Consider the following 27,554-nt stretch of genomic DNA (forward strand, 5'->3'; position numbering starts at 1 on the left):
ATGAGCGGGTTGATAATTATGCATGGGCGTTACAAACATTGAGTGATCTTATGGACGACAGTGTTTTACCTGAAGTCATTGTCATAGACAGAGAGCTTGCTTTGATGAATGCCATTGACAACACCTTTCCGAATGCTCGACATTTGTTATGTCGTTGGCATATTAATAAGAATGTATTGACAAAATGCAAGAAAATGTTTGAGACAAAAGAAAAATAGGACAAGTTTAACACTGCATGGAACTATTTGATATTGTCATCGACAGAAGAGGAATACAATGATCACCTTACAACACTACATAAGGATTTTAGTAACTATTCAGAGGCAATCAAGTATGTTACTGTGAGTTGGTTGAATCTGTATCAAGAAAAATTCATTGCGATACATACAGACATATGTATCTATTTTGGCAATGTTACAACCATTTGGTAAGATTTTTTTTTTAATTTATTATAAATTATATTATTATTTTTAATTATTATGCTTGACTATTTTGGTTTACATCCATATGAACAGGATTGGGAGTGCTCATGCTAGATTGAATAGGCAATTAAGTTCAAATCAAACGACATTTGAGATTTCATTTGAAAAAATACATTGTTTACTTTAGTTGTAGCACATTCAAGTTAAAGCATCATTCGAGAGGAGTTTGACAACTGTGCAACATCAATTCAAACCTTCTCAATTCAGAGAGCTCCAAGGTAATGTGTCTATTTGTGCATTAGAGTATGTGTTGGCAGAAAGTAAGAGAGCAAATTCAGTTGGAATTGATATTGCAGCATGTGGGTGTATTCTTAGGCGCACGCATAGTTTACCTTGTGCTCACGAGATTGCAATTACATGAGACAAGGCCGTCCTATTCCACTCAGTAGCATACATGTACATTGGACGCGACTTACTATATGTGTGCATAATCCAAAGGTTGAAAAGTTGGAATTGACTTGTGTCCCAGAACTTGAGATGATTTTGAAGCGGTTCAATGAGTCTGATATTGCCACGCAATTGGATATGTTGAAGAAGTTTAGAGAAATTGCAAATCCAACGAGCACTTTTCTTATTAAACCTGATGTGAAACCTAATCCATGTCGAGGATATAAGAAAATTGATATATCTTGTTGTCGTGACCCGTGTGCATTTGAGTTGGTTGACGATGGCCATGATAGCCAGAGTACATTAGCTTCCAGTTAGTCAAAGAAAAAAAGAGCTTCAAAAATGCATGAGAAGAAGCAGAATGTGAAGACAAAATATCGTACAAGAACAAGTTTACCGAGTGCATATGTTGGTGACTTCCCGCCTATGTTAATACCATTCATAAAGTTGATGAAGGATGTAGCTGGTGATGGGAATTATGATTTTAGAGCTATTGCAGGTTTACTTGGTCTTGGAGAGAATGACTTGGTGCAAGTTAGGCGTGATCTGCTACTTGAATTGAATAATCACAGAGATGAATACGTCATACTATACGGGTCGCATGAGAGGGTTGAGGAGCTGACACACATCGTTTCATATTTTGAAGATAGCCCAAGCTTTGATCGTTGGATAACTATGCCTGACATGGGGCATCTTATTGCATCATTTTATAATGTAGTCTTGTACCATTTGCCATTGCAACAGTGCGTCACTTTCTTACCTTTGAGATCACCACTAGTAACCCTAGCTGATCGTCACGAGATTGCCATTGGATTTGTCAATGGAAATCATTTTGTACAGGCATAAGTTATGAAAATAACCGAACATTGTTGTCTAATATTTGTGTAATTACAAATTTTATGTATTTGCTAAAGATATGTAATTTTTTGGATGTACGTGCAGGTATTTTGGAGGCCGGTCATCCAGTTCCTCCCATTGCCGTGCTTTGGTGAGTTCACCATCACCCTTGTGCATCAGAATGAGAGAATGCATATGTTAGCCGCATTCAAAAATTCAAAGACAACATAGGACCTAATGTAGTTACTCGAGAGACATTTGATGTAGTTGACATAGATTGATGTATTACAGAGTAGTAATGACAGCTTTAAGACATTAGTTTTTATGATTTACTAGTATGGAGTAACGAGTTGGATATCATTTTGCCATTGGATTTTGTAATGGCCAGTTTTTTTTTTTTTTTAAATAGAATATTATATGCGTTATAGTTCTATAATTTATGGAACGGATGTCATATTATTTTTACATTGTATAAACACAAAACGTAATGAAAATAATATTAACCAAGTGCAACTGCTATTAAAAAGTAATAAGATTAAATAAATATGTATAAAAAAATAATATTATTAAATAGTAGTTCAATCCATCCACACCATCACAAACTACATGTGTGCTTGTACATAATCCAAAAAATACATAATCCGAAGATAATAATAATATTTGTCTCCTTATACATCCACCAACACCATCAGAAATTACTTGTGCTAACATTATGAACTACTATTAACTATGTGACCGGCGAGTGTAATGTGCTCCAAAACGATGTGCAGTGGAAGAGTTGGGTACAGACCGACCCTGAATGGATGTGTTGGGTGCAGTTTCACTAATGTGTTGATCTTGAAGAAGTTGTTCGATTGCATCAATTGCGCAGTAAAGCCTATCAAGATGTTGAGCATTGTCCTCATAGCTAACCGCAACGAAAGGATGAGTAATCTGATATATCTATGACATACGCGGCATTACGAGAACAAATATAACATTATATACAAACTTGTAACAGTTTACATAAATAATTTGAAATGTAAATGAAAAAAAGAATACCTATGCATCTTAGCTAGGATATTCATAATGATGGATATTTGGGTCCACTTGAGAACGACACACTGGGATTTGTACATACATATGGGTAATGGTTTGGTACCAATCCATGCAACCAAGAACACAATCCCAAGGTTATCGTACCGGTGTACTTCTCATCCGATCAAATAACACATGGTTGTCCCATGCCTCCCAAATAGTGTCCAAGTATGCATACATAACATTGTAGCATGGAGTTGTGGCTCCTCGAGAAGTACGCATAAGGCCAAGTGGTGGATTAGGGATTGTCTACACTTTGCCAAACTGTCTCAACACTCTATCAGGGTGATATGGTTCAATTACTTCCAAACACTTTAAACAACCGTGGTAGAACGTAACTGGGTGACACGGATGGACATCTCTGCAACTCTGGTACGGGTCCCAAATAACCTACAAACAATAACAACTGTAAGATATGACAATTGTAAATTTTGTATGATATAGAGTTTCAAATTTTGAAGGACTTTTTAACTTACATCATGTACACCCAACTTATCAAGCTCCTCTCGAAAAGCTTGCAACTGTGTCTCTTCACCAGACTCACTCCGAGAATCCGAGAAGTCCACCGGTAAACATGTGGCATGTCTCGAGTGTAATTCATGTTCAAGTGTGGTCGGAATCCACGAAAGTGCTCATAAATCCATCCCTCAATGAGTGTCATGTAATCGGCTATTTGTTTCACGCCAGACCTGTTAGTGTACCCCATCGGTCTATATAAGTATGCCAATGTAGCCGCACCCCAAGCATATGAAGATACAGTCGTCAAATCGGACAACAAACTCAAATAAACAATAGGGACCTTAGTACCAGTTTTGTCACTGAAAAGTGTACAGCCTAACAAAAATAGTAAGTATGCTTTACCTACACATGCAATTCTTTCCATTGAATCATTGTCTGTGACATTATGAAAGTGTGCCCTCAACCACTCAAGCCTCACTAAATTGCCTCCAGCATTACACATCTCATGTTTGACCTTTTACTCATCAAGTTCCAAGGTATTAACTATTGATGAAATAGCCCGCGTTTCTGATAACTTACGCACACTAATAGATTTGCCTATAATGAGCCCTAGGATAGTGGCGACTTCGTCCAATGTGATAATCATCTCTCCAACAATCAAATGGAAGGTGTTTGTCTCTGGTTGCCATCTCTTAACAAAACTGGACACTATAATTTTGTTGACAAAACGGTATGTGCAACTAGCTAATTGTGCAAGTCCTAACATCTTCACAATGTTTACAAATGTAGCGTTGTTTCCTTGTTCCCACCACGACCACGAACGAATCTTAGATAAGTGATTATGACACTTCAAGGGTCTCCTTTCATCAGCACCATTCCAAATAGCTGCGGCAACATGACTTTTAAAACTTTTAAGGATTGATGGATCAGTTGGCCCTCCCGGAAATGGCTGAGTAAGGATATCTTCATCAACAATGTCAGCATTATCACCAGTAGGGTCATCATCCATAGCAATATCATCTATAACTGGTGCATCATGTATAGGATCATCATCCATGGCAATGTGTGTATCATCATTATGCACTCGAGCACGTCCACGTTCACATCCACCTCTTTCTAATTCATAGAGTTTTCTGTTCGAATCTGTTACTGATCGATGTTCACTGGGACCGGTATCCATCTGTATAAGGAAAGTTGTTCGCATCAACCCAATATAATGAAACAGAATAAACACTTCTAGAAAAGGATCACATTAATGCAGGTAATAAGTCGCCTAACCATGCCACCTTAATGAAATCTAATACGCAGTTATAGACCATTAAATTAACAATTTGGATGATATAAAATTAACAAAATAAGTTAAATACATAACCCTACTACTTATGAAAGATTGAGACTAGGATTTGTTGAAAAATTACAATGTAAACATGGATATAGCAAACCTATTTGTATTCTATAAAGACCATTCACCAATTAGTTTGGTTGATGTTCACAACATGCGAAAAATAGATTAACTTCATTTCGGCCAACTTACCAAGGCAACATGGTTCATTAATCAATATCAACATCATTTTTCAAACAATCAAAGGACTGCCCATCACTTGTCTTTATACATGCCGTTGATTGTAAATTTGTTGTAGCTATAAGTATATAACCAAAGACCAAATTTGGCACCAATTTCAATGCTTTGAATGGACAAATCCCAAAGGCAAAATAACTCAAGCTTTAATATTCTATATAATGCAATTGTTTTGTTCAACTATCTAGCTAACAACATTTTTGAAGACCCAACTACTAAGCTAACAATATCATGTGGAAATATCAATACTGCACAGATTTTTGTTTCTATTGTCATGCATTGAATTTCAAAAAATAAATAAAAATACATAAACATACCCATAAAATAAAATTGTTGGAAAAGAACCTAAAGTAAAACCAATCTTGGTGGCCTATGTAACTTGATGTAAATTTCTATATATATATATATAAAAAAAAAAAAAACATTCGGAACTTCAGTCCCGAACACACAAATATTTCGGAAATCAATTACTGAAATTATTGCATTTATTCGGAACAACAGAAGCGGAAAAATAGAATATATTAGGCAAGCAAAGTATGAAATTATGTATTTTGTTCGGACCTAATTTGTCAAAATTATACATATTATTCGGTGACTAAGTTCCGACTTAAACAAATGAATTCGGACACCCAGTGCCGAGATCTCCACAGCAAACACAGCAAGGGAAAAATTGATGCTTTTACGCCAATGGCGTGAAGAGATATCCGAAAATGGTCAATGTAATAACAAAATGATAAATGTAATAATAAAATGAAAAGATTTCTTACCTTAAACAAGGTTTTCAATAGTGTTTAGTAGAGATTCAATGGAGCTCTTCAAAGTCTTCAATGGCGATGAGGAAAGTGCAAAGTTTTTTTTTTTTTTTTTTGGTTTCCTGTTTGAACGAAGTCTTTTTTTTTTTGTTTGAACCAAGTCACTTTGGTGCAAAGTGGGTGGAACTAGAAATGTGAATTAGGATCGATTAAAGTGTATGTATTTGAGACTGAAGTGTGTGCACTATGTTATGAGTGAAGGATTTAATTGTAATTTCAAGGATGTGGATTGAGAAAATTAGTTAATAATTAAATTAATAGGGATGTGTATTGAGAAAAGATTTGCCTTGAGTTAATTAGGTGGGTGGAAATAGAATTTCCCGATAATGCACGTTCAATCAGTTCACCATTTTCAACAAAATATGCCCCTTCAATTTAGTGTGTTTACTAAGGCAGTACTGACTTTCAATTTACTAGTATGAAATATCCCACCTAAAAAAATATATATACTATTTTAGTATTATTATGAAATATATATATATATTTTTAAATTAAATAAACTATTTTAAATTTTAAGATACCAAACCAAACCAAACCAAATCAAATCAGGTCTTAAGTTCCATCAAATGAGATCGGCTACATGAATCTTTCTTCTTTACACGGCTTTATTAAAGACCATTTCGTTATTCAAATTAAAAAGTAGACTCATATCTCTATTTACAAAGCTAGCTAACGTTAATTTAGGCCTACCCAATCCCCTAACATTACCATCCACCGTCACTGCATCGCACCATTTCACTACTGTCTCTGTTGGTCTCCGTTCAATATGACTAAACTATCTCAATAGATTCTCTCTCAACTTATCTTCTATCGACACTACTCCTACCTATTGCTGAATACACTTATTCCTAATTCTGTATCTTCTAGTCTTACCATACATCCACCTTAACATCCTCATCTCAGCAACATGGAAGAGGGGTTGCTGTGCATCCTAAACGACACCATAATGTTGCGTTTTGTTGTAAGCGTTGCAAAGTCACTGTCCACCTAAGGGGAAAGCATTGATTATGCTAATAGTATTTTTTATTTCATTTTTTCTCTTGCTTATTTTAGTTAATAGGGTTGGGTCAGTATATTAGGCGAGTTGGCATTTTCAAGCTACCATCCGCGCCAACCCGTCATTCCTAGAACTCCCACCTACCCAATCTGCCCGCCAAAGTTGAAAAATGCAAAGCTTGGTGTGATAGTACGATTCAATACGATTTTAGAGGTATTGCGCACAGTCCTAAATAGGACATATACTTGACTTACAAAAATTACTTTCATAATATCAAAATGATATAATCAAGTAGTATCATTTTGTAATGTAAGAATGTAAATCATATTAAGTGGAGTTCAATATCATTTATATTAGGGCGAATTACATTAATGGTTCTTATAATTTGGGACTTGTGTCATTTTGGTCCCAGACTTTTCAATTGTGACAGATTTGATCCTGAATTTTGAATTTGTTCCAAATAAAAATAATTAAAGATATCATTACTTATTTTTAAGGGCAAAATTGTCAATTTGATAAAATATAAACTAATTTGACGAAAATAAATATTAAAAAAATATTTTTAAATTTAAAAAAATTATTTCTACCTACTAAAGATAAAATTATGTAAAATTGATAAATCTCCTAGACATTTATTTATTTATTAAATTGATTTTTATTATATGTTTGGATGATGATTATGTAATAGGTGGTTATTTTTATTTTCATTAAATTAGTTTTTATTTTTCTAAAAGTCAAATTTGACGACAACTTTGACATCATTACTATACCAATCCATTAAATTAAAAAATTCAAAAGTAAAAACATTTCATATATCAAATATATCGATTACACGTTAAAATCCTAACAACCACTCATTATATGATTATCATCTAAACACATAATAAAAATTAATTTGGTAAAATAAAAAAATGTCTAAAAGATTTATCAATTTTACATATTTTAACTTTGGTGGGTAGAAATAATTTTAAAAAAATTTAAAATATTTTTTTGACATTTATTTTTGTCAAATTAGTTTATATTTTATCAAATTGACGATTTTGCTCTTAAAATTATGCAATGATATCTTCAATTATCCTTATTTGGAACAAGATTCAAAATTTATAGTCAAATGCATTACAATTAAAAAGTTAAGGACCAAAGTGATATGAATCCCAAAATATAAGAACTATTAGTGTAATTCACTCTTTTTGTTATCACATTCCTTTACTAACAACTAATTCCTATTAATGTATATCTAGGGGTGTAAGTGGTTTAGTTCGGTATGAACTAAGGAATATAGTTTTGTAAATACCTTTATCTTTAGCTTTTAGAGTAAATTATTAATAGGTTCTAATAGTTGAATTTAATTCACTTCAAGTTCTATTGAAAACAAGTTCAAGTAAAATCTTCGCTAAAAATAATTTTTTGTGATAATTTTTTACAGATGTCGCTAAAAATTGACAATTAGTGATTTTTTTTTGTCACAATTTTATAAATTGTTGTTAAAACTTACAATTAGTAACGTTTTTCTGTAACAAAATTTTCAAATTGTTACTAAAATTGAAAATTAGTGACTTTTTTAGTGACAATTTTTTTAAACTATCGCTAAAACTTATAATTAGTGACATTTTTTATGACAAAATTTTCAAACTATCGCTAAAAACTAACAATAGTGACATTTTTTTAATAGTATTTGATGAAAAATATCATTAATTATCATAGAACTTATTAGATAATAAGTTCACCTATTAAGACCTGTACGTAAGTCTCTCTAACTTTTATTAAAAAAAACATATATTATTGATCACTTATCGTGTAATACTCAATGAATTAAAAGAGACTAATATTTAAATAAAATATTTCAGTTGGTTCGTTTTATACTGGTATAAATTCTTTTAAAATCAAAATAGACCAAAAACTAAATTTTCAATCCGTCTTAAGCGGTTGGTTTAGTTCTATTGATTTTTCATATAGTATATATAATGTGTGACAAAAAAAAATTGGTCAAAATGTCAATTTATTTTGAGAATTGTTTTTATTGCCATCCCAAATTAATTTTGATTTTGACTTAAATTTTTATTTTATTTATCACACTATTTATCAGCAGAGCTTAGTTGTTATTAAAGAAATGAGATACCACAAAGTTTGTTAATCTCTATTGAATTTGAACCAACAATCTCACATCATAAAACAAAATTACAAAATCACTTAACCAAAAATTTTGATTCTATCATTTTGATCTAAGAATTTCTTTTATTTTTTATTTTTATTTTTTTTAACTAAAACAAACAAAAGAAAAAAAAAGAATTTAAAAGCATTAAAGCTTGCCCATTAGAAGGACAATAGCTGTGAATGTTTACAAGAAAATGCACCAATGTAGTGTCGTTTAAGAGCACAGCAAATTCTGCTGTGTGCAGCAAGTACCTCATTCCCAAGCAACACCCATCTTATCTACAATTTTTTTTTTTTTAAAAAAAAAAAAACACTATGAAAAAAACTACTTGAAATTTATACAGCTTTAAGAAATTGTATTTTAAATATTTTTTAATAAATAACTTTGTGCACTTGATTGAAGGCGGCATACCTCATTTTTGTTTTACGTTTTTATTTTAAAAAATAATCCTATAATTCAAATACAATGACATGAAAAGAAAATTTTTACCTAATTAAATTCATGATAAATGAGATTGACACATTACATATCATTGCTTGAACATATCATTGAGGGTTGAATAATATACTTAAATGGAAAATCTTAATCTTTTTCCTTTTTAAAAATCACAAAACACTTGTTCAATGAATTGTTTTCTGTCGAAAAAAAGAAGCAATCTACTTTTTTTTTAAAACCCCCCAAAAAATATAATAATACTCTAATTTTGAAACACAATTTTTCGCACAAAATAAAAGGGACTGATTTTTAAACATTTATAAGCATGATATCAAATCTTTCCTTCACTGTGGCATCATCACTTCTTGAGTCCCCCCAAATCAGAGTAAAAAATGATCCGAAGAGAATTGAACTTCACATCCATATAAAATTTAGATGAGTTACCAATAAGACCTCATACACAACATTTTTAGTTTCTGCAACATGCTGCTGAAAAAATAACAGATCTAGACACCCAACATTCAACACACCAACAAGAAGCAAAGACGAAGACGGCAATCTGGGAGAACTTATTTTGGGTTTTCCTTGAAATTATATTCACAGAATGAAGACGCAAAAGCTTTCGACGAAAATGGCTACAAGAAGAAATGAGAGTGCCAATATACATACAATGACATCCTATTGCTATCAGAAAGGGAAGTCCTGGGCCTCATGTCAAGGACTCCTAACATGTACCAACTGGATCGTTAATGCAAACTCACCAGCATATCACACGTCGTTGCAAGGCTATAACTAGAGTAGCTAATTACACACTACTCTTTGGTGACCCTTCTTCAAAATATGGCTCGAGTGAAGAAAGAAAAAAAAAAAAACTGAGGCAACTACTTTGGCCCATAAGCAGGAGAGAGGTACAACTCGTTGGAGGAGTTGACTAATGTCTAATATTAGTCTCCACCAGTTCCTTCTTGACTGACTTCGCTTCTTTTCGCCCCATCACCTACGTCGTGCTGAATTTGAGTGGTGATGGGCCTTGCTATCATTATGTATCCTATCAGCATACATGGGAAGGCGAATAATCTCGTGAATCTCGTTCAACAAGACGTCCTCCGTGATATTGTCCCTTATGCTTCGCATCACCTGTTTCAATCCAGAGAGCACATTCATTCAGTCAGTCAAATAGTGTCAAAGTGATTTGAAAAGCCAACCAGACAACTATGGCAGCAAGGTACAACCTTCTTGTAGGTATTGAAATCATTTGGGGTTGCTTTATCTGTCCTGATGCGCATGCAGACCCATACATCTTTCTCTGAATCCCAAGAACATTCGACAATCTTCCCCGAGTATGAGGCAGGATCAGAATCATCTGCAAATCGTAACTCAATAAATCAAGGGAATGCATGACAAAATTAGAAACAAAGAACCCAGAAAAGCACCCAAAAGAAATTATAACAATAGTAGCCAGAGCATCAGAATGGAAATGAAAAAATCAAGCTCCAAAATACTTATATAAACTCATTGTCCGCAAAAGCTAACTACAAGCACTAATTGTAAATGTAGATTTTGGAAGTCTAATACACTGACTAGACGCTTGCATAATGCTTTATAGATTGAAGAGAGGACTTCTATTGAAGCCACAAGCAACACAAACAAGAACTACAAATATCTACAGAAACATATCCCACAATCAAATATGCAGCTACAAAATGTCAAATTCACTACAAAAATGAAAACAATGAAGACCATTTTTCTTTTATCTTAACATTTCAATAAATAAATCTCATATTTATCTTAACATCTTTGGTGCTACTGTTCTGGCCACATCAATGTACATTCACATACTATTTTAAATAAAACGAAAGGTTTACACCAACGAGCTATCAAATTCAAGATGCTCCAACAGTGCCAAAAGGTCCTACTGTTGACGTGAAGAAGATGAAAAAGAAATGGAAGATATCAAACAGAGAAGAAATCCACCAACCATTAAATACAACCCTGTTCCCTTCCATCAGCTTCTTCTTCCCTCGTTCATGCAAGAAAAGTAGCTGGTCGTTGTCAACCATCTGTCAAGACAAGTAGGCATATACAGCAAAAAAACAGTTCAACTAATGGGGGACATATAAGTTACTGAAAGAAATCAGTTATAAGTTGAGAACAGAACCTCAAACAGAAAGTCAACCGAGTTCATTTCGGGATATTTCCACTTTAAGAGACCTTCATGTGTTCGGGGAATATAAGGATCATCCCAGCCCTGAAAAACAGAGACCATCTGTAACCAACAATGCACACAACAGCAGTAGCAGACCAAAGTTTAGACCAGAGGAGGCACGGCCCCCAATGGCTTTCAAAATTTTCCTTAGATGTTGTGTTCTGACCAACGCCTGCACTCTGCAAAGAGATTATGGTTTCTTTATTTATTTATTTATTTTGCTGCTTGTCGTCTTTATTAATTTGTGACAAGAAGATCAAAGAGAAAATGATGTTTTAGATCAAGTTGTCATATATAATAATTTAAGTTGTACGTGATATTGATGCAATCAATACCAGCTTGCAACACAATACATATAGGATTTTGAGTGGCATATAAAAATGTACAGGTGGCCGTAGTGTTTGATTTATACAGGTGGCCATAGTGTTGGGGTCTCTGATGCTCTTCTTTATCTCACAGATTGTTAACAGTGAGCTTTTCCCAAACAATAAATTAAAGACGAAGTCAAAGATATGCCTTGCGAGAACTACTTATTTTTGCACCACAGACAAGGACAAAAACACAGCTTGATAATATAAACAAGCTACTTGGAAACTATCTCAACCAGCACATTGATTGGAGCCTATATGCTACAATTTATTTTTACTAGCTTATAATTTTCCATATTTTTATGTATTTTTATATATTTTAAATGTTTGTACAAATATTAGTGTAAATAATACATTTTAGATATTATATTGTATTTATTATAAAATAAATTAAACAGAAAAAGGAAAGAAAAAAAAACAAAAAAGAAATCAAAAGAGGGTGTCGGCAAGCAGCCGCCCTCAATTTACATATAATATAATATATATTATTATATTATTAAATTTATATTATAATTCTTGTTTGTTCTTGCAGATATTTGCCTATAAAAGGAGCTCAAGTGCAAGAGCAGAAGGGGAGGCCAGCTCAGAAGGCCAAGAGGAGAGAAAGAAAAGAAAGGAAGAGTGAGAAAATTTAGAGTGTACTTATTTTATAGTGATTGTTATAGGAGTATGAGTAGCTAATTTCTATATCTTAAGGTTAAGATGAAACTCTGATCAAGTGATTGGGGTAGTTTGTATTTAGTTTTGTAGAATCTTAATTGATTTGGGTACTGTTGTATAACTCAATTTTTATGCAAATAATGTTTTATCAAATTATGTGTTCATTTGGTTGTGAATACATGTTATACAAATGATTTTCATACTTATGTAATAAAATTGTTAAATAAGTTATACCTAATAAGACAGGTCGTACATCAAAGGTGACGGTCCGTGCTAAGCAAAGATGATTCGTGACTTTCTGATTTTAAAACACAAACCTTTTTAAGTGATTTGTCCTGACTGTTAGAATTTCCCATCTTTACCTTCACCTACTCCACTACACACTCCACTTCACCTACCTCCACTTCACCACACACTCCACTTCACCTAACCCACTATCACCTCCACTACACCTACTACCACATTTTCTTCTATATATAGATTGTATAGGAATTGTAATTTATAAAATCTTGTATCAGATATCAATCAATAATATACATCAATATTTTAACATGGTATCAGAGCAAGGTTGACAACCTAGTAATTCCGCTTCACCGGCGGGCGGCAGCCTCGCCTTGGCCGCCCGCCGGACCTCTACACATACATTCACTCTGCTACTAACAAATTCCATGGCAGAACTTCACCTTGAAGACACAGAGCATCTGAGCTGAAAACAAAAAACAACACATATTTTATCACCTTTATCACCATCTCCGATCTCTGACCTGAGTTGAGCCACCACGACAACCAACTCCGCTATGTCGGTGGCACCCGCATCGTCGCCGTGCACCGCCACACCACCTTGGATCATCTTCTTGGCCTCTTGGGCAAACCTCTCTCTTGGATATCACACAAAAACACAACCCGATTCCACCACATCGGCTCTCCAAGCCTTCTCAGCCGCCTTAGCTCTCTCCTCAATCCTCATCTCCGCGGCTCTCATCCCGCCGGCTTCAGCCGCCATCGCCGGCTTGACTCCATGCAAGGACTCAAAGCAGTTCGCTAAGCACACAGCAGCTGAAGCAGCTGGAGTCGTTACTTGGACACCTGCGGCTGCAAACTTCTCCTGAGAAATCCAGACAACTTTGCACTTGCAGCCCTACCTCGTTCTAGACACTGAAGATAATCATCCACTGACATTAACTGAGGTTGTGGTATTTGAATTGACAGTCAAAAGACAGATACTTTGCGAAGTCCTTTTGAGGATCATCTCATACTCCTTCTCTGGTTTCCCAATCTGCCCAGTCTTGGGCTTCCAAACAACTTCAATGCAAGCCTTTTCAGGGTTTTCATTCTTCTTGGTTCCTGCTTTCGGCCCGTATACTGCAGCAATAACTTTCGTTTCCCCTTGAGACCAAGTGGCAGAGCCATGAGCACGATTGAGTGTGTTATGAGAACAAGCGAGCGGTCTCAATTGGTTCGGTGTGCGACCATCCACTCTATCTACTTCCACCTTCTCTCCCACCAACCACTGTCTTTTGCAGTTTCAACAGTTACACAGTTTGAGAGAGAGAGAGAGAGAGAGAATGAACAATAGTTAAATGGAGATAGTGTAGATTGATTCAGAAGGAGATAACAGACAGCCCGACACCGACCCACTTTCATCATATCTCTCGGCTGAACCACATGGGGGGCACTCACTCTTCTCTCTCACTTTTCACCCTCTCTTTCCTTTCTTTTTATTTTAATCTTCCCATTCCCTTTTCTCCTTATTATTCTATCCCCTTTTCCATTCTCCATCCAAAACCATTATCACACATCCACCGCCCACATCCCCCACTTTCTTTATACCTATCTTTTCTTTTATTTTATTATATATATATATATATATATATTAAAATAATCAATCATAACATCACACCCCTGGTTCCATTTATATATATATATTAAAATAATCAATCATAACATCACACCCTGTGCTGGTTCCACCCATATGGGCTTGTCCCCTCTTATTATTATTATTATTATTATTATTATTATTATTTAAAAAAAAAAAAAAAAAAAACAAAAAACAAAAAACAAAAAAAACCGGCAGACGACGAACTTGCATAATACACTCATTTTATTCATATCAGGATCAACTCCGATCACCATTTTACAAAAACAAAAAAAAAAAAAAAAAAAAAAAAATCCACAGGCGGAATTTTTCTCCTCTACTCTACTGCAGGTCTCTTCTTTTTGCCTCCGTCCTGGGCAGTCCTTGCCAGTGTTGCCTCCGTGTTTCCCACTCCACTGGGCATGCTCACTCCCCCATACTCCTCCACTGCAGCATATGGCGGACCTCCAAATCGGAACATCACGGTGGCCTTCCGCTTCAGCTCCTTGTTTTCCGTCTTTAGCACGCTTATCTCTGCTCGCGCATCCTTATACATGCGTTGGAGCAGAGCCAGTTAGGCGTTTAAATGCTGCACCTCATTTGTCCTACTCTGCAGCCGGTTCGACAAGTTTGTTACCGCCGTCATGCTTTCCACACATGCCTTCAAAGTATACTGATTCGCCTCCACATCCGTTTGCACTGCCATTTTTTGCTCCACCGACTGCATCGGAAAATTCAACGGAGCAAACCCAGTGTTGTTTGGTTGAGGTTCACGGGACACCGCACCAGTTATCTCTCTTGTGGACTCGTTGAGGTCGGGAAAGAGAGTAAGCAGAGGGCGGGACGAAGAGGCCATTTTCTCAGACAACAGAGTGTTACAGAATACCTCTCTCAGAAACTCTCAGAATATCTCTCGCAAGTTTTTTTCTCCGCCTCAGCCTCAGCCTCAGCCTTCGTCTTATAGCCGAGGCAGCCACGCGCATCGCGCGCCTCTTACCACCAGCCGACAAACGGGCGCGCCAACCAAGGCACTCACGTGCCTCGCCATGATGAATCCGGCACACCTTTTGATGAATTGGGCTCGCCTTTTGATGGCACGCCTTTTGAAAAATTGAGCGCACCTTTTGAGGATGCTATTTTTTATGGGTCCGACAAGACTCTGTAAACTGTCCCGACATTGATTCCGGTTAGCTCCTTTATGGGTCCGGCAAGACTCTGTAAACTGTCCCGACATTGATTCCGGTTAGTTTCTACAAGGGTCCAGCAAGACTCCGTAAACTGTCACAACATTGTCTTCTACAAACGGTCCGACATGACCCCATAAACTGTCTTCTACAACGGTCCGACTTGACCCCATAAACTGTCTTCTACATCGGTCTGACACCACCATACAGTGTCCTCTACAACGTTATGACACCCCATACAGTGTCTTCACCAACGGTCTGACACGACCATACAGTGTCTCCTATCCTTTTTTATTTTTATGTATTTTCTTGTTTTGTTCCTCTCTCCAAACTCAAGTTGGTTAGTTTCTCTCCTCCTTGAGTTTGCGGGGGGCTGTTAGAATTTCCCATCTTTACCTTCACCTACTCCACTACACACTCCACTTCACCTACCTCCACTTCACCACACACTCCACTTCACCTAACCCACTATCACCTCCACTACACCTACTACCACATTTTCTTCTATATATAGATTGTATAGGAATTGTAATTTATAAAATCTTGTATCAGATATCAATCAATAATATACATCAATATTTTAACACTGACCAAGATACATCGTAATACCCTTCTCAATAATTTTCTACAATCTAAATACAACCACCCCCATTTGCAAGGTTAGTAGTAGATTCTAGATCCTAAGATTCCTTTTTCTCACCTTCCATTTTAAAGCCTAGATTTTTGAATTAAGACCAACTTGCCCTAGTCTCTGTGGTTCGACACCCGTTCTCAACCGCTATTCTATGTAGTAGTAGTTGCTACCGGTTTTATTCATTTTATTTTAGTGTGCAAACGACCAACCAAATTTTGGCGCCGTTGCCAGAGACTTCTAGTAAGTTATTTAATTTAGAAATTTCAATTAGTTTTGTTTTTTTACTGATGTTTCTTTTTGTGCAGATTGTCTTGTACAGGTGAACTAAAAAAAAAACAAAAAAATATATATAAATATAAAAAATAAAAAATTCATACCTTAACGTTGGGAAATTATCATTACCTGTGCTAGACAAATGATATTTGGACTAATGTAGAGGACTAACATTATTATTATTGTTGTTGTAATTTTGCAAGATTTTCAAAGTGAATTACCGCCTTATTATCTTGTAAAATTTTGTTTTGTTTTGTTTTTATCGCACTTTTCTTTATCGCAATTTACTTGCTACAATTTAATTTTACTTAAAGGGTAGTCTGAAACTCCCTACATGTACATTTATTGTTAGAATTTACCAATTTACTCCTCCACCTACCATCTCCACTAGCACCCACTTCACCTACCTCCTCCACTACACTACACCTACTACCACCTTCTCTTCTATATATAGGAGTTGTAATACATAACACAACATCAATCAATCTTGTAATACATCAATCAATAATATACATCAATATATTTATTTGCCTCCTCTCTCTCATCTTTTCACTTTCCAACCCACTTTGCATCCACCGCCACTTTCCCACTTTCTTTATTTTATATATATATATATATATATCTCTTTTTTATTAAAAAAAAAAAAAAAAAAAAACAAACAAACAAACAAACCCACGAAATTTACATCTTTGCCCAACACTCCTATTTTATTCATATCAGGGGCTCACCCCGATCACCATTTTACAAAAAAAAAAAAAAAAAAAAAAAAAAAAAAAAAAACAACAACAACAACCACATCCACAGGCAGGATTTTCTTCTCTACTCTGCCGCCGGTCTCTTCTTCTTGCCTCCGTCCTGAGCAGCCCTTGACGGTGCTGCCTCCATGTTTTCCACGCCGCCGAGCAAGTTCACTCCCCCATACTCCTCCACTGCAGCATATGGAGGACCTCCAAATCGGAACATCACAGTGGCCTTCCGCTTCAGCTCCTTGTTTTCTGCCTTTAGCACACTGATCTCTGCTCGCGCATCCTTATACATGCGTTGGAGCAGAACCAGCTGGGCATTTACATGCTGCACCTCATTTGTCCTACTCTGCAGCCGGTTCGACAAATTAGTGACCGCCGTCATGCTTTCCACACATGTCTTCAAAGTATACTGGTTGGCCTCCACATCTGACTGCACCGCCATTTTTTGCTCCACCGACCGCATCGGAAAATTCAACGGAGCAAACTCCGGGGCACTTGGTTGAGGTTCCAGTGCCACCGCACCAGTTCTCTCTCTTGTTGACTCGTTGAGGTCGGGAAAGAGAGTGAGCAGACTCCGGGAAGACGAGGCCATTTTCTGGGCAACAGAGTATTACAGACTATCTCTCGTAACAGAGTGTTACAGACTCTCTCTCTCAGCACAACGAAGAGTTTTTCAGAGAAATTCGCAGGTTTTTTTTTGTCTCAGCCTCTGCCTCAGCCTCAGGTTCAGTCTTGGTTATATAGCCGAGGCAGCCACGCGCATCGCGCGCCTCTTGCCACCAGCCGACAAACGGGCACGCAAGCCAAGGCGCCCACGTGCCTCGCCATCATATCTGGCACGTCTTTTGATGAATTGGGCACGCCTTTTGATGGCACGCCTTTTGACAAAATTGGGCACACCTTTTGAGGGTGCCACTTTTCCAAGGGTCCGACAAGACTCTATAAACTGTCCCGACATTTGATACCGGTTAGCTTTTTTCAGGGGTCCGACAAGACTCTGTAAACTGTCCCGACATTGATTCCGGTTAGCTCCTTTATGGGTCCGACAAGACTCTGTAAACTGTCCCGACATTGATTCCGGTTAGTTTCTACAAGGGTCCAGCAAGACTCCGTAAACTGTCACCACAACTGTCACAACATTGTCTGCTACAACGGTCCGACATGACCCCATAAACTGTCTTCTACATGGTTATGACACCCTCATACAGTGTCCTCTACAACGTTATGACACCCCCATACAGTGTCCTCTACAACGTTATGACACCACCATACAGTGTCTTCACCAACGGTCTGACACGACCATACAGTGTCTCCTATCCTCTTTTTTTTTTATGTATTTTCTTGTTTATTTTTATGTATTTTCTTGTTTTGTTCCTCTCTCCAAACTCAAGTTGGTTAGTTTCTATCCTCCTTGAGTTTGCGGGGGGCTGTTAGAATTTACCAATTTACTCCTCCACCTACCATCTCCACTAGCACCCACTTCACCTACCTCCTCCACTACACTACACCTACTACCACCTTCTCTTCTATATATAGGAGTTGTAATACATAACACAACATCAATCAATCTTGTAATACATCAATCAATAATATACATCAATATATTTATTTACATTTATTTTATTTTATTTTGTAAAGTAATTTAATTTTACTTAAAGGGTAGTATGAGACTCCCTACATGTTGTACATTTATTTTATTTTGTAAAGTGTTGTTTTATTTGTACTAATTTGCAGGTTTTTTCTTTTTTTTTTTTTTTTTTTTTTTGTGTTGTACAAAAAAAAAAAAAAAAAAAAAGAAAGAAAAAAAAAGAAAAGAAAAAAAAGAGTGAGTGTGTTGTATACATAGTCGTCGTTCTTGTCTTCCAAAATTATTGTATGACCCTGAACTAGAGCGAATCTTTACAAATCTTCGGAAATCTAAACCGACTTTAGTAATGGCTGAAACAGTAGTAGACCAACCTAGGTCATTGAAGGAACATTTTACACCCACAACTGATGTCTCATCATCATGCATACAATTGCCAATTACCGAAGCAACCCATTATGAAATTAAGCCGAGTACCATTCAAATGCTTTCATCTTTTCACGGGCTTAGTAATGAGGATCCCTATAACCATCTCAGTGAGTTTTAGAGACCTGTTCTACAGTGAAACTCCAAAATTTTACCGATGAGGCCCTTAGGTTGAGACTGTTTCCCTTTTCACTTAAGGATAAGGCCAAACCCTTGCAAACTCTATCACAACCTGGGACCAAATGAGGCAAAAGTTTTTGGACAAATATTTTCCCATAGGCCAAACCAATCAAATAAGACGTGCCGTCACCAATTTTTCTCAAATTGATGGTGAGTACTTCCATGAGACTTGGGAAAGGTTTCAGGATTTACTCCGTTAGTGTCCCCACCATCAGGTATCCCAGTGGCAGCTCGTTCACATTTTTTATTCTGGTTTGACTGACTCATTTAAACAAATGGTTGACTCGGCCTGTGGTGGGACGTTTATGACTAAGAGTGACATAGAGGCAAGGGAGTTGTTTGAAAATCCAATTGAAAATTCCCTACACCATGTGTCTGCCTCTCGACATGATAAGCAACCAATCCTTAGTGGTACGAAGCGAGGTGGCCTAAATGAGGTAGGTCATAGTGCAAATATTGCTCAGAAAGTCAAAGTATTGTCTAGAAAAATGGACCAACTGTTAGCAGTAGGACACATTTCTTCACAACTAGCACAACCACCATACCAAGAGGCTTGCACAATCTGTTTAAGCCCTATCCACTGTGCAGCCAAGTGCCCATCAGCACCTCAGTGTCCCGAGTCAGTTCTAGAGCATGTCAATGCAGTGGAAGGTTTTTCTAAACCGGGTAATGATCCATTCTCAAACACCTATAACCCGGGATGGAGAAACCATCCAAATTTTTCTTGGCGCTCACAGTCACAAGGAAATTCCTATGTAGACCTCCACCAAAATTCTGCCAATCCGCCTCTCTACCATCCTGTGTCTCAACAGTCATACCAATATCCTACTCAGAAAAATTCATCTTTTGAGAAAACAGTGTTACAACTTTTGCAGGCTACAAACCAACTTGTCCATTCCCACTCCCAATCCATTTCAAAACTTGAGACCCAAATTGGCCAATTGGCTAACACCTTAAGTAAGAGACAGAAAGGACAATTGCCTAGTCAACCAGTCAAAGATCCAAAGGGGCAGTATGGGGTAGAATCATCTAATGGCAAGAACATAAAGCAAATTCAAGCTATCATGACTCTTAGGAGTGGTCGAGAAATACCAAACCACACAAATGGGACCAATGAAAGAGTGAGCGAGCTGGGTAGTCAGATTCAAAATTCACCAGAGCAAAATAATGAGCCTAGGAGTCCTCCCTTGAGTCTTCCAAGTGAGCTTACGGCACCCTATGTGCCAAAGGCACCATATCCCCAGTGTTTAAATGATTCTTCTCCTTTCAGTAAAAAGAAGCAGGCATCGACAGAAGCAATGTTTGAGGTGTTCAAACGAGTGAAAATCAATCTCCCCTTGTTGGAGGTGATTAAGCAAGTACCTTTCTATGCTAAATTCCTCAAGGACTTGTGTACACGAAAGTGTACACGAGAACAGAAGGGGAGGCGAACTCACAAGGCCAAGAGGAGAGAGAAAAGAAAGGAAGAGTGGGAAAATTTAGAGTATATTTTATAGTGATTGTTATAGGAGTATGAGTAGTTAATTTCTGTATCTTAAAGTTAAGATGAAACTCTGATCGAGTTATTGGGGTAGTTTGCATTTAGTTTTGTAAAATCTTAATTGATTTGGGTATTATTGTATAACTCAGATTTTTATGCAAATAATGTTTTATCAAATTATGTGTTCATTTGGTCGTGAATACATGTTATACAAATAATTTTCATGCTTAGACGAGTCGTGTATCTACCTTAGTTTAGTGGTGACAGTCCGTGCTAAGCGAAAATAATTCGTAACTTTCTGATTTTAAAACACAAACCTTTTTAAGTGATGTGTCCTGATCAAGATATATCGTAGTACCCTTCTCAATAATTTTTTACAATCTAAATACAACCACCCCCAATTGCAAGGTTAGTAGTGGATTCTAGATCCTAAGATTCCTTTTTCTCACCTTCCATTTTAAAGCCTAGATTTTTGAATTAAAACCAATTTGCCCTAATCTCTATGGTTCGACCCCCGTTCGCAACCACTATTCTACGTAGTAGTAGTTGCTACCGGTTTTATTCATTTTATTTTGGTGTGCAAACAACCTACCACATTTCCGCCAAGAGCAGGAGCATATCGAAGTCCAATATTTCAGTTAAATCAGATCTTCCAGCTCTCACTACTGAAACATTCAAAGGAGTTATTGCCTTGTATATATGAACTGAAGGCTATATTATATTTTGCACACCACCAGAAATTTGGACCCAAAAAAATGTTTTTTGTTGGGACAAAGAATCTCAATTTTCATGGTAGTGCAGATGCATAGATCAATAGAACTTGAACATTCTAAAAGTTATAAATCCTCAAGTACCTGAAAAATGAGACCGTCTGCCTCATGAGAAAGCCTCCGAATGAATTCCTTTAAAAGTTTGTTAACAGTAGAGAGCAACCAAAAATCCTTCCTCCTCACCTGATAAAATTCTCGAGCAAATCAATAACCAGGCCCACTTGAAAAATCAAATTAGTTGTAATTAATTTTCTGTGGCCCTCAAAACATACCCTGAATGGTTCCAAGTCATATCTATAATATGGATTTCTACTCTCGTACATATGCTGGCGTTCATGGTTCCGAGGTTCAATCACTTCTTTCTCAAGCATTTTCCACCGTTCATAGAAAGGCCGCTGCAATGATTTGCAGTTATCACACAGTACCAATCAGGACAGTAGGCGAATTTTTAAAGAAAAAGCGACAAAACAGGCAAACACTCTATGATGATATAATAAACATCCAGAAAATTGGATATAGTTTATATAGTGTGCCGTGAAGCATTTTCACTTTCATGATATACGGCTGCATGTGTATTGGGTATGCCGAATACATGTTGGGTACGGCAAATACGTTTGGGTACGTCGTGGGTATAGGCTGGGTACGTTTTGGGTACGGCGTAGTGACCTTTTTTTTTTTTAGCTGCTAGAATTTGTTGTACCCTTTATTATTCTTCTTTCACTTTGAAAATCATCAAGTAATTTGTTTCTAACACCCTTTATCCATGAGTCCTGCCTTTGCGCTCTTTTGCATCATGTTTTAAACAATCAAAAAAGAAAAAGAAAGAATTATATAAGTTTTTAGACAAGTTGCTTCTATTAATTTTGATATAGAAACTTTAATTTGCATGTTGAATGTTTAGCTATAAATTTAAAAATAAAAAATAAAAAATTGACATACCCCAGCCATATCCGTACCCTACTTTTTTAAGAATTTGCCGTATCGGCGCACCCGTATCCTACTCATACCCATATCCGTACCTACACCCGTGCTTGCTATCTTATATCTCATGTGAAATGGTTTGAAAATTTGCTCTAACTAGTCAAGCATGGTCTATAGATCACCAAACACGGCTTCAATCGTTATTGCAATGGGTAAACTGAACTTGCATTAACCGGACTTGCTTCTTTTTGTTTTTGACAAGTTAGCCGGCCTTGCATGCTATACCTCATATGTGAGTGCCTTCCCCCCCCCCCCCCCCACCCAAAAAATAATAATAATAATAAAAAATAAATAAATAAACAAAAATAAAATAAAAAATTAAGCAGTACATGCCACGATGAATCAAAATGGACATTAGCAGATTAATATTAGTGATTGTCAAAATTAGATATATGTACTAGATGTGTCATCCCTCTCTGAGCATCCTAATATCCCCAGCAGAGGCTTGTCAGAGAAGAACTTGGGCAAAGAATGATACACAGACATGCAAGAATAAGAATTATAAAGCATCCATGCTTGGATCGTTGATTGCGTCAAATGAGAAGTAGACCCCGAATTAGTTTTCTAACCTCTATGACAGAGACGTAATTAATTGCCATCAGATCATAGATTAGGTATCTTCTTTCCTGCTTCCGTGAGTCTGGTACAGTATCAATTATCATCTCCCCATCAAGTAATGTATAGTGGTGAGTCTTCTCAGCTAAAGCCTTACAAAATAAGTGCAATTACATCAGTTTGGAGGCCACAAATATGGAAAACTTCATTAACGGGGCTTTATATAGACCAGAAACCTTCGTGAAAGCAGACTGCGGATACATACTTCATTAGTGCTTTTGCAAGGAAATTTCATCTGGACCCTTCGAAAATTGAAATTCCTATCAATTAAGTAACAACCATCCAAGGTAATTAGCATCATATATCGTGTTCCATCTGCTTTCCATGTGGCATAATAATAGCGTTGTCTTAGCAATTGTAGGTTGTCCCTGCAAGCCAAAAAAGATAATCACATTGTCATAGATAAATGAGACTATAGTCAGGAAGGAATATTCAATACAAAGGATCTTAAATATAACAACCATGATTCAAATTTCCCCGTTTATCTAGAGAAAACATGAAATCCACATGCTTAAAGCAGAAACAACACAATCATCAAAATTAGCATAATTTTTATAGACGAGATGAGCATAATATATGTGACACATTCATTTAAAACTCGGGATGAGCATTCTTTAGGGAATGAAGGCTTTGCTAACCATAGTTGCACACAGCTTTTGTACCATATCAATAGCTTCAAATACGTAAATTAAAGCCTTTGATATAAAGCACCTCAAACCCCTCATGTAACAATGAATTGTTAGCAAGAGCCAAGCCATTGGCTGGCTACACTATTTTAACCACATGTACTAACTAGATTACATGGCCAAAGTTAGAATAGAAATATTTCAAGCCAACCAGAACTTCAATTGACAATGATGTATCTTAATAAAGTTCAGTGGAAATAAAGGACATGCACAGACAATTCAACTTGTATCCTGCTATACAATCCAGAACTGGAACGTACAAGACACAACAAACCTAATGTGTCCCTTGATTGATCTAACACTGAAGTAGTAACATATTTTTCTTAGAGCATCACCAGTGCTGCTGGTAAAAGTTCAGCTAGGCTCAAGTCTAAGAGTAGCCACCATGAGCAAATAACACCAGAAATTAGGTCTGCATCCAGTCTATCACTGCCAGCACCCTATTTTGTCCTTTCTCTAAAAAATTCTTTGTAACAGAACTTTCTATCTAGTGATGGTAACAGACAATAAAATCAATTTCTCCAATTAGAAGTATACATCAAATTAAGTCTACACAATAAAACACTAGCTTCCTGCAAACCTATAAGCACATGAATGCTAAATTATCAAGTTAAATACCGGCTTAATTAAATGCATAGCTTGAAGCCCCATGGCTGACACCCTCATATTTCAAGAGACACTTCTTCCAACTTCGAAAAAGATAAGAACCCCAACTCAATGCACCGATAAGCAACACACAAATTCACACTCTAAGATGTTTAACTGATAACATACAACGCTGGTGATAATACAGAATACAAGCACCAACTTTAGATACTTATTATTGTTGTGGAAAAGATTGAGTTGGACCTGTTAAGCGAAACAGGGTGTGACCCTGGAAATTGAGAGTTTCCTCTTACCTGAAAAAAAAAAAAATGGGGCTTCAACTTTTGATTACATATAGTAAAATCTAGTATTTAATTTGATTTTAACTAATTTTGATTACATTTATACCATTATAAGAGTCTCATATAAAACCCTCAAAAAATGGAAGAGAATGCATAAGTGCGAATCCAACCCAAACATAAAAAATGGAAGTGATGCCTTTAAAGTTCTTACCCCTATACCCAACTTTAGTGCTTGATAGCAGAACTGCCGCATTGCATTTTGTTGGTCGAAGGGTATGCTATCTCCCAAAACATCATCATTTGTCATTACTGCCTCTATCTCATGCTTCTCCTGAAAAAATAAAGACTTGTTAAAACACATTGAGAAAATCCAGATGCAAGGAAGAGAAGGACGAAAAGAAGAGGGATAAACATTGGCACAGATAATTGCAGGGTCAAAGAAGATGATAACTAGACCGCACCAATTTATCATATTATTAAGGAGGGAGAGAGAGAGAGAAGGCCAAGGTTTGACTCTACTACACAAACTTAGAAAAACGAATGCCCAATTTCATTAAACATCCAGGCCTATGCCTATAGGGCAAGGCTAGTTTCAAGCGTAACTCTGGTTGCAAAAAGAAAGATGATACTAAGTACTTCACAAGAAATAAGGAAACCATGCTCCATTTTCTTGATTTTTCCTCAAAAACCAATCTAGAAAATTACATCTATGCTTGTACAATGCAACAAACATAAAAAGGACGTAATTTGCCATAGATGGCAGAATTTTCATTACATCAGAAAGACCAAGGAATCTGTCGAAAGATATTAGGAATGAGAAATAAAATAATGCATCCAATAAATGCATACAGGCAAAGGAGCAGCAGAAACTCCATCATCGTCCTCATCCGGCACAACATCACCATTGAGATCAAGATCGGAAGATCTTTTCCACTCTGGAGTTGGAGGGCAAACAACCATTTCAGGCTTTCTTTCATGATAAAAGTTGTACAAGGCATCAACATAGTCTGGTTTGTAGATTCCTGGTGGGCGTGCATCAGCAAATAATTTAATTGCCTGCATCAAAGAAAGCCAATCAATCCATCTTCCGTGGAACAACCTAAAAGCAAAGTCAGAACAAAACAGACAATAAACTAACCTGTGTAACAGATATGGATAGTGTGCGCATGAGATAATGAACGATCATATACCCCGTTCGGTTATGCCCATGTGTACAATGAACAATAATATACTTCTTCGAGTGCTTTTGGCGAGTGAGAAATAGTGAAACCTAATAAAAATGAAAACAAATAATAACTATCAAAATAACATAATGTGAAGTAGAGCCCTCTATCACCACATGTTGACATCTGGTTGTGGAGGTTCCCTTGAAAGAGAACCTTTGACGAAGTGTGATTGACAGTATGTGCATGACTAGGGGGGATTGGTTCACACAGGAAATTAGGGGCTCATAGGGTGTGGGCATTTGGAAAAACATTACGAGGGTCAAGGATGACTTTTTTCCTCTTATATGCTTGGGTGGGGATGAGTACAGAGTTCAGTTTTAGCATGATATCTGATGTGGACAAAGGCCATTGAGGAACGTCTTTCATGATCTTTTCAGGTTGGCAATTAATCAGGAGGGCTCAATAGCAGAGTTTTGGACTCCATCTTCTATGGGTACAATTTGGATGCCTGCTTTCCGAAGGGCTCTTCGCAGTTGCTAGGTAGATCTTATTGTCTTAGGATGGCTTCAGGATACATTCAAGTAAGGGCGGATGATACTCTAGTTTGGGGAAGAGCCAAGAATGGCTTATATGCGGTGCCTTCCTTTTATAAGAAATTAGTAGGTGTTGGAATGTGTCCTACATCACCTAGAGTTGCCCCATTTGTGCTGGTTATAAAGCTCCAGTTTCCCTTTCCTTAATACCTGGGTTTTAAGGAAAAGTGTGGGCTAGACTTTTCAATTTGGTATCAGAGCTTGATTGGGCCTGTGATTGGTGTGCCGTTTGTTCGGCTACTGTATCTTGTGGTCCAAAAATGTGTGTTGGAATGTGTCCCACATCACCTGAAGTTGCCTCATCTGTACTGATTATAAAGCTCCAGTTTCCCTCCCCTTAATACCTGGGTTTTAAGAAGAAGTATGCGCTGAACTTTTTAATTTGGTATCAGAGCTTGGTTGGGCCAGTGATTGGTGTGCCATTTGTTCGGCTACTATATTTTGTGGTCCAGGAGGGTGTGTTGGAACGTGTCCTACATCGCCTGAAGTTGTCTCATCTGTGCTAGTGCTGGAAATTGTGTTCATGTATATAATATGATAGTGGTGTTGGTGGTAGATAGTGGCATGTATAGAATATGATAGTGGTGTTGGTGGTAGATAGTGGTATGTATAGAATATGATAGTGGTGTTGGTGGTAGATAGTGGCATGTATAGAATATGATAGTGGTGTTGGTGGTAGATAGTGGCATGTATATAATATGATAGTGGTAGATAGTGGTAATATATAATATGTAAGTGGCATATAATGGGTTATGATGATGTTTGTAATATCTCCTATATAAGGAGCGTCATTTGGTCTAGTAAGATAAGAAGTTTTGAATATAACAGAAATATATTCCTTCTTCCTCATATTTTTCGGAGTTCTTCTTCTTCATATTTTCTAAGTTGGTATCAGAGCAACAAAAAACACAGCAGCCCTAAAACCGTCATAGCCATGTCGGAAGTCACGTCCGAAACCACTTCAACCCCTGCTGCTGCCATTCCGGTGAAAACGTCCAACTCTCACTCTGTCCAAATCACCACCATCCGCCTAAATGGT

At 36.8% G+C, this 27,554-nt stretch overlaps 2 protein-coding genes and 1 non-coding gene across 8 annotated transcripts in view; 1 reads left to right on the plus strand and 2 right to left on the minus strand.

The window, feature by feature from the left end:
• The first annotated feature begins 1,211 nt into the window (after nucleotides 1-1,211).
• Nucleotides 1,212-1,715, plus strand: LOC114319886 (uncharacterized). Its single transcript, XM_028266952.1, has one exon. The coding sequence runs from the start codon at nucleotides 1,212-1,214 to the stop codon at nucleotides 1,713-1,715; it is 504 nt and encodes a 167-aa protein (XP_028122753.1).
• An 8,065-nt stretch (nucleotides 1,716-9,780) lies between these two features.
• Nucleotides 9,781-27,554, minus strand: part of LOC114319874 (mRNA capping enzyme family protein) — a 38,193-nt gene continuing 20,419 nt past the window's right edge. For 2 of the 6 annotated variants that reach the window (XM_082919134.1, XM_028266938.2), the window contains exons 7-18: nucleotides 25,895-26,026; nucleotides 25,606-25,812; nucleotides 24,968-25,087; nucleotides 24,719-24,768; nucleotides 23,389-23,551; nucleotides 23,138-23,275; nucleotides 21,860-21,982; nucleotides 21,672-21,770; nucleotides 11,379-11,468; nucleotides 11,199-11,280; nucleotides 10,453-10,583; nucleotides 9,781-10,357 (exon numbers count right to left, since the gene is read on the minus strand). In XM_082919134.1, the coding sequence (XP_082775260.1) occupies nucleotides 10,214-10,357; nucleotides 10,453-10,583; nucleotides 11,199-11,280; nucleotides 11,379-11,468; nucleotides 21,672-21,770; nucleotides 21,860-21,982; nucleotides 23,138-23,275; nucleotides 23,389-23,551; nucleotides 24,719-24,768; nucleotides 24,968-25,087; nucleotides 25,606-25,812; nucleotides 25,895-26,026 (1,479 nt within the window). In that variant the 3' untranslated portion in view covers nucleotides 9,781-10,213. Of the gene's footprint in view, nucleotides 10,358-10,452; nucleotides 10,597-11,198; nucleotides 11,281-11,378; nucleotides 11,606-21,671; nucleotides 21,771-21,859; nucleotides 21,983-23,137; nucleotides 23,276-23,388; nucleotides 23,552-24,718; nucleotides 24,769-24,967; nucleotides 25,088-25,605; nucleotides 25,813-25,894; nucleotides 26,027-27,554 lie in introns of all 6 variants that reach the window. The other 4 variants (XR_014363455.1, XR_014363456.1, XR_014363457.1 and 1 more) reach the window with 4 other exon arrangements.
• On the minus strand, nucleotides 19,449-19,554 carry LOC114319888 (small nucleolar RNA R71). The gene has a single exon (XR_003649608.1). It is a non-coding gene; the product is annotated as a small nucleolar RNA R71 (small nucleolar RNA).

Source organism: Camellia sinensis, chromosome 3 (genome assembly GCF_055761805.1).
Source record: "Camellia sinensis isolate YWXY chromosome 3, ASM5576180v1, whole genome shotgun sequence".
NCBI lineage: Eukaryota > Viridiplantae > Streptophyta > Magnoliopsida > Ericales > Theaceae > Camellia > Camellia sinensis.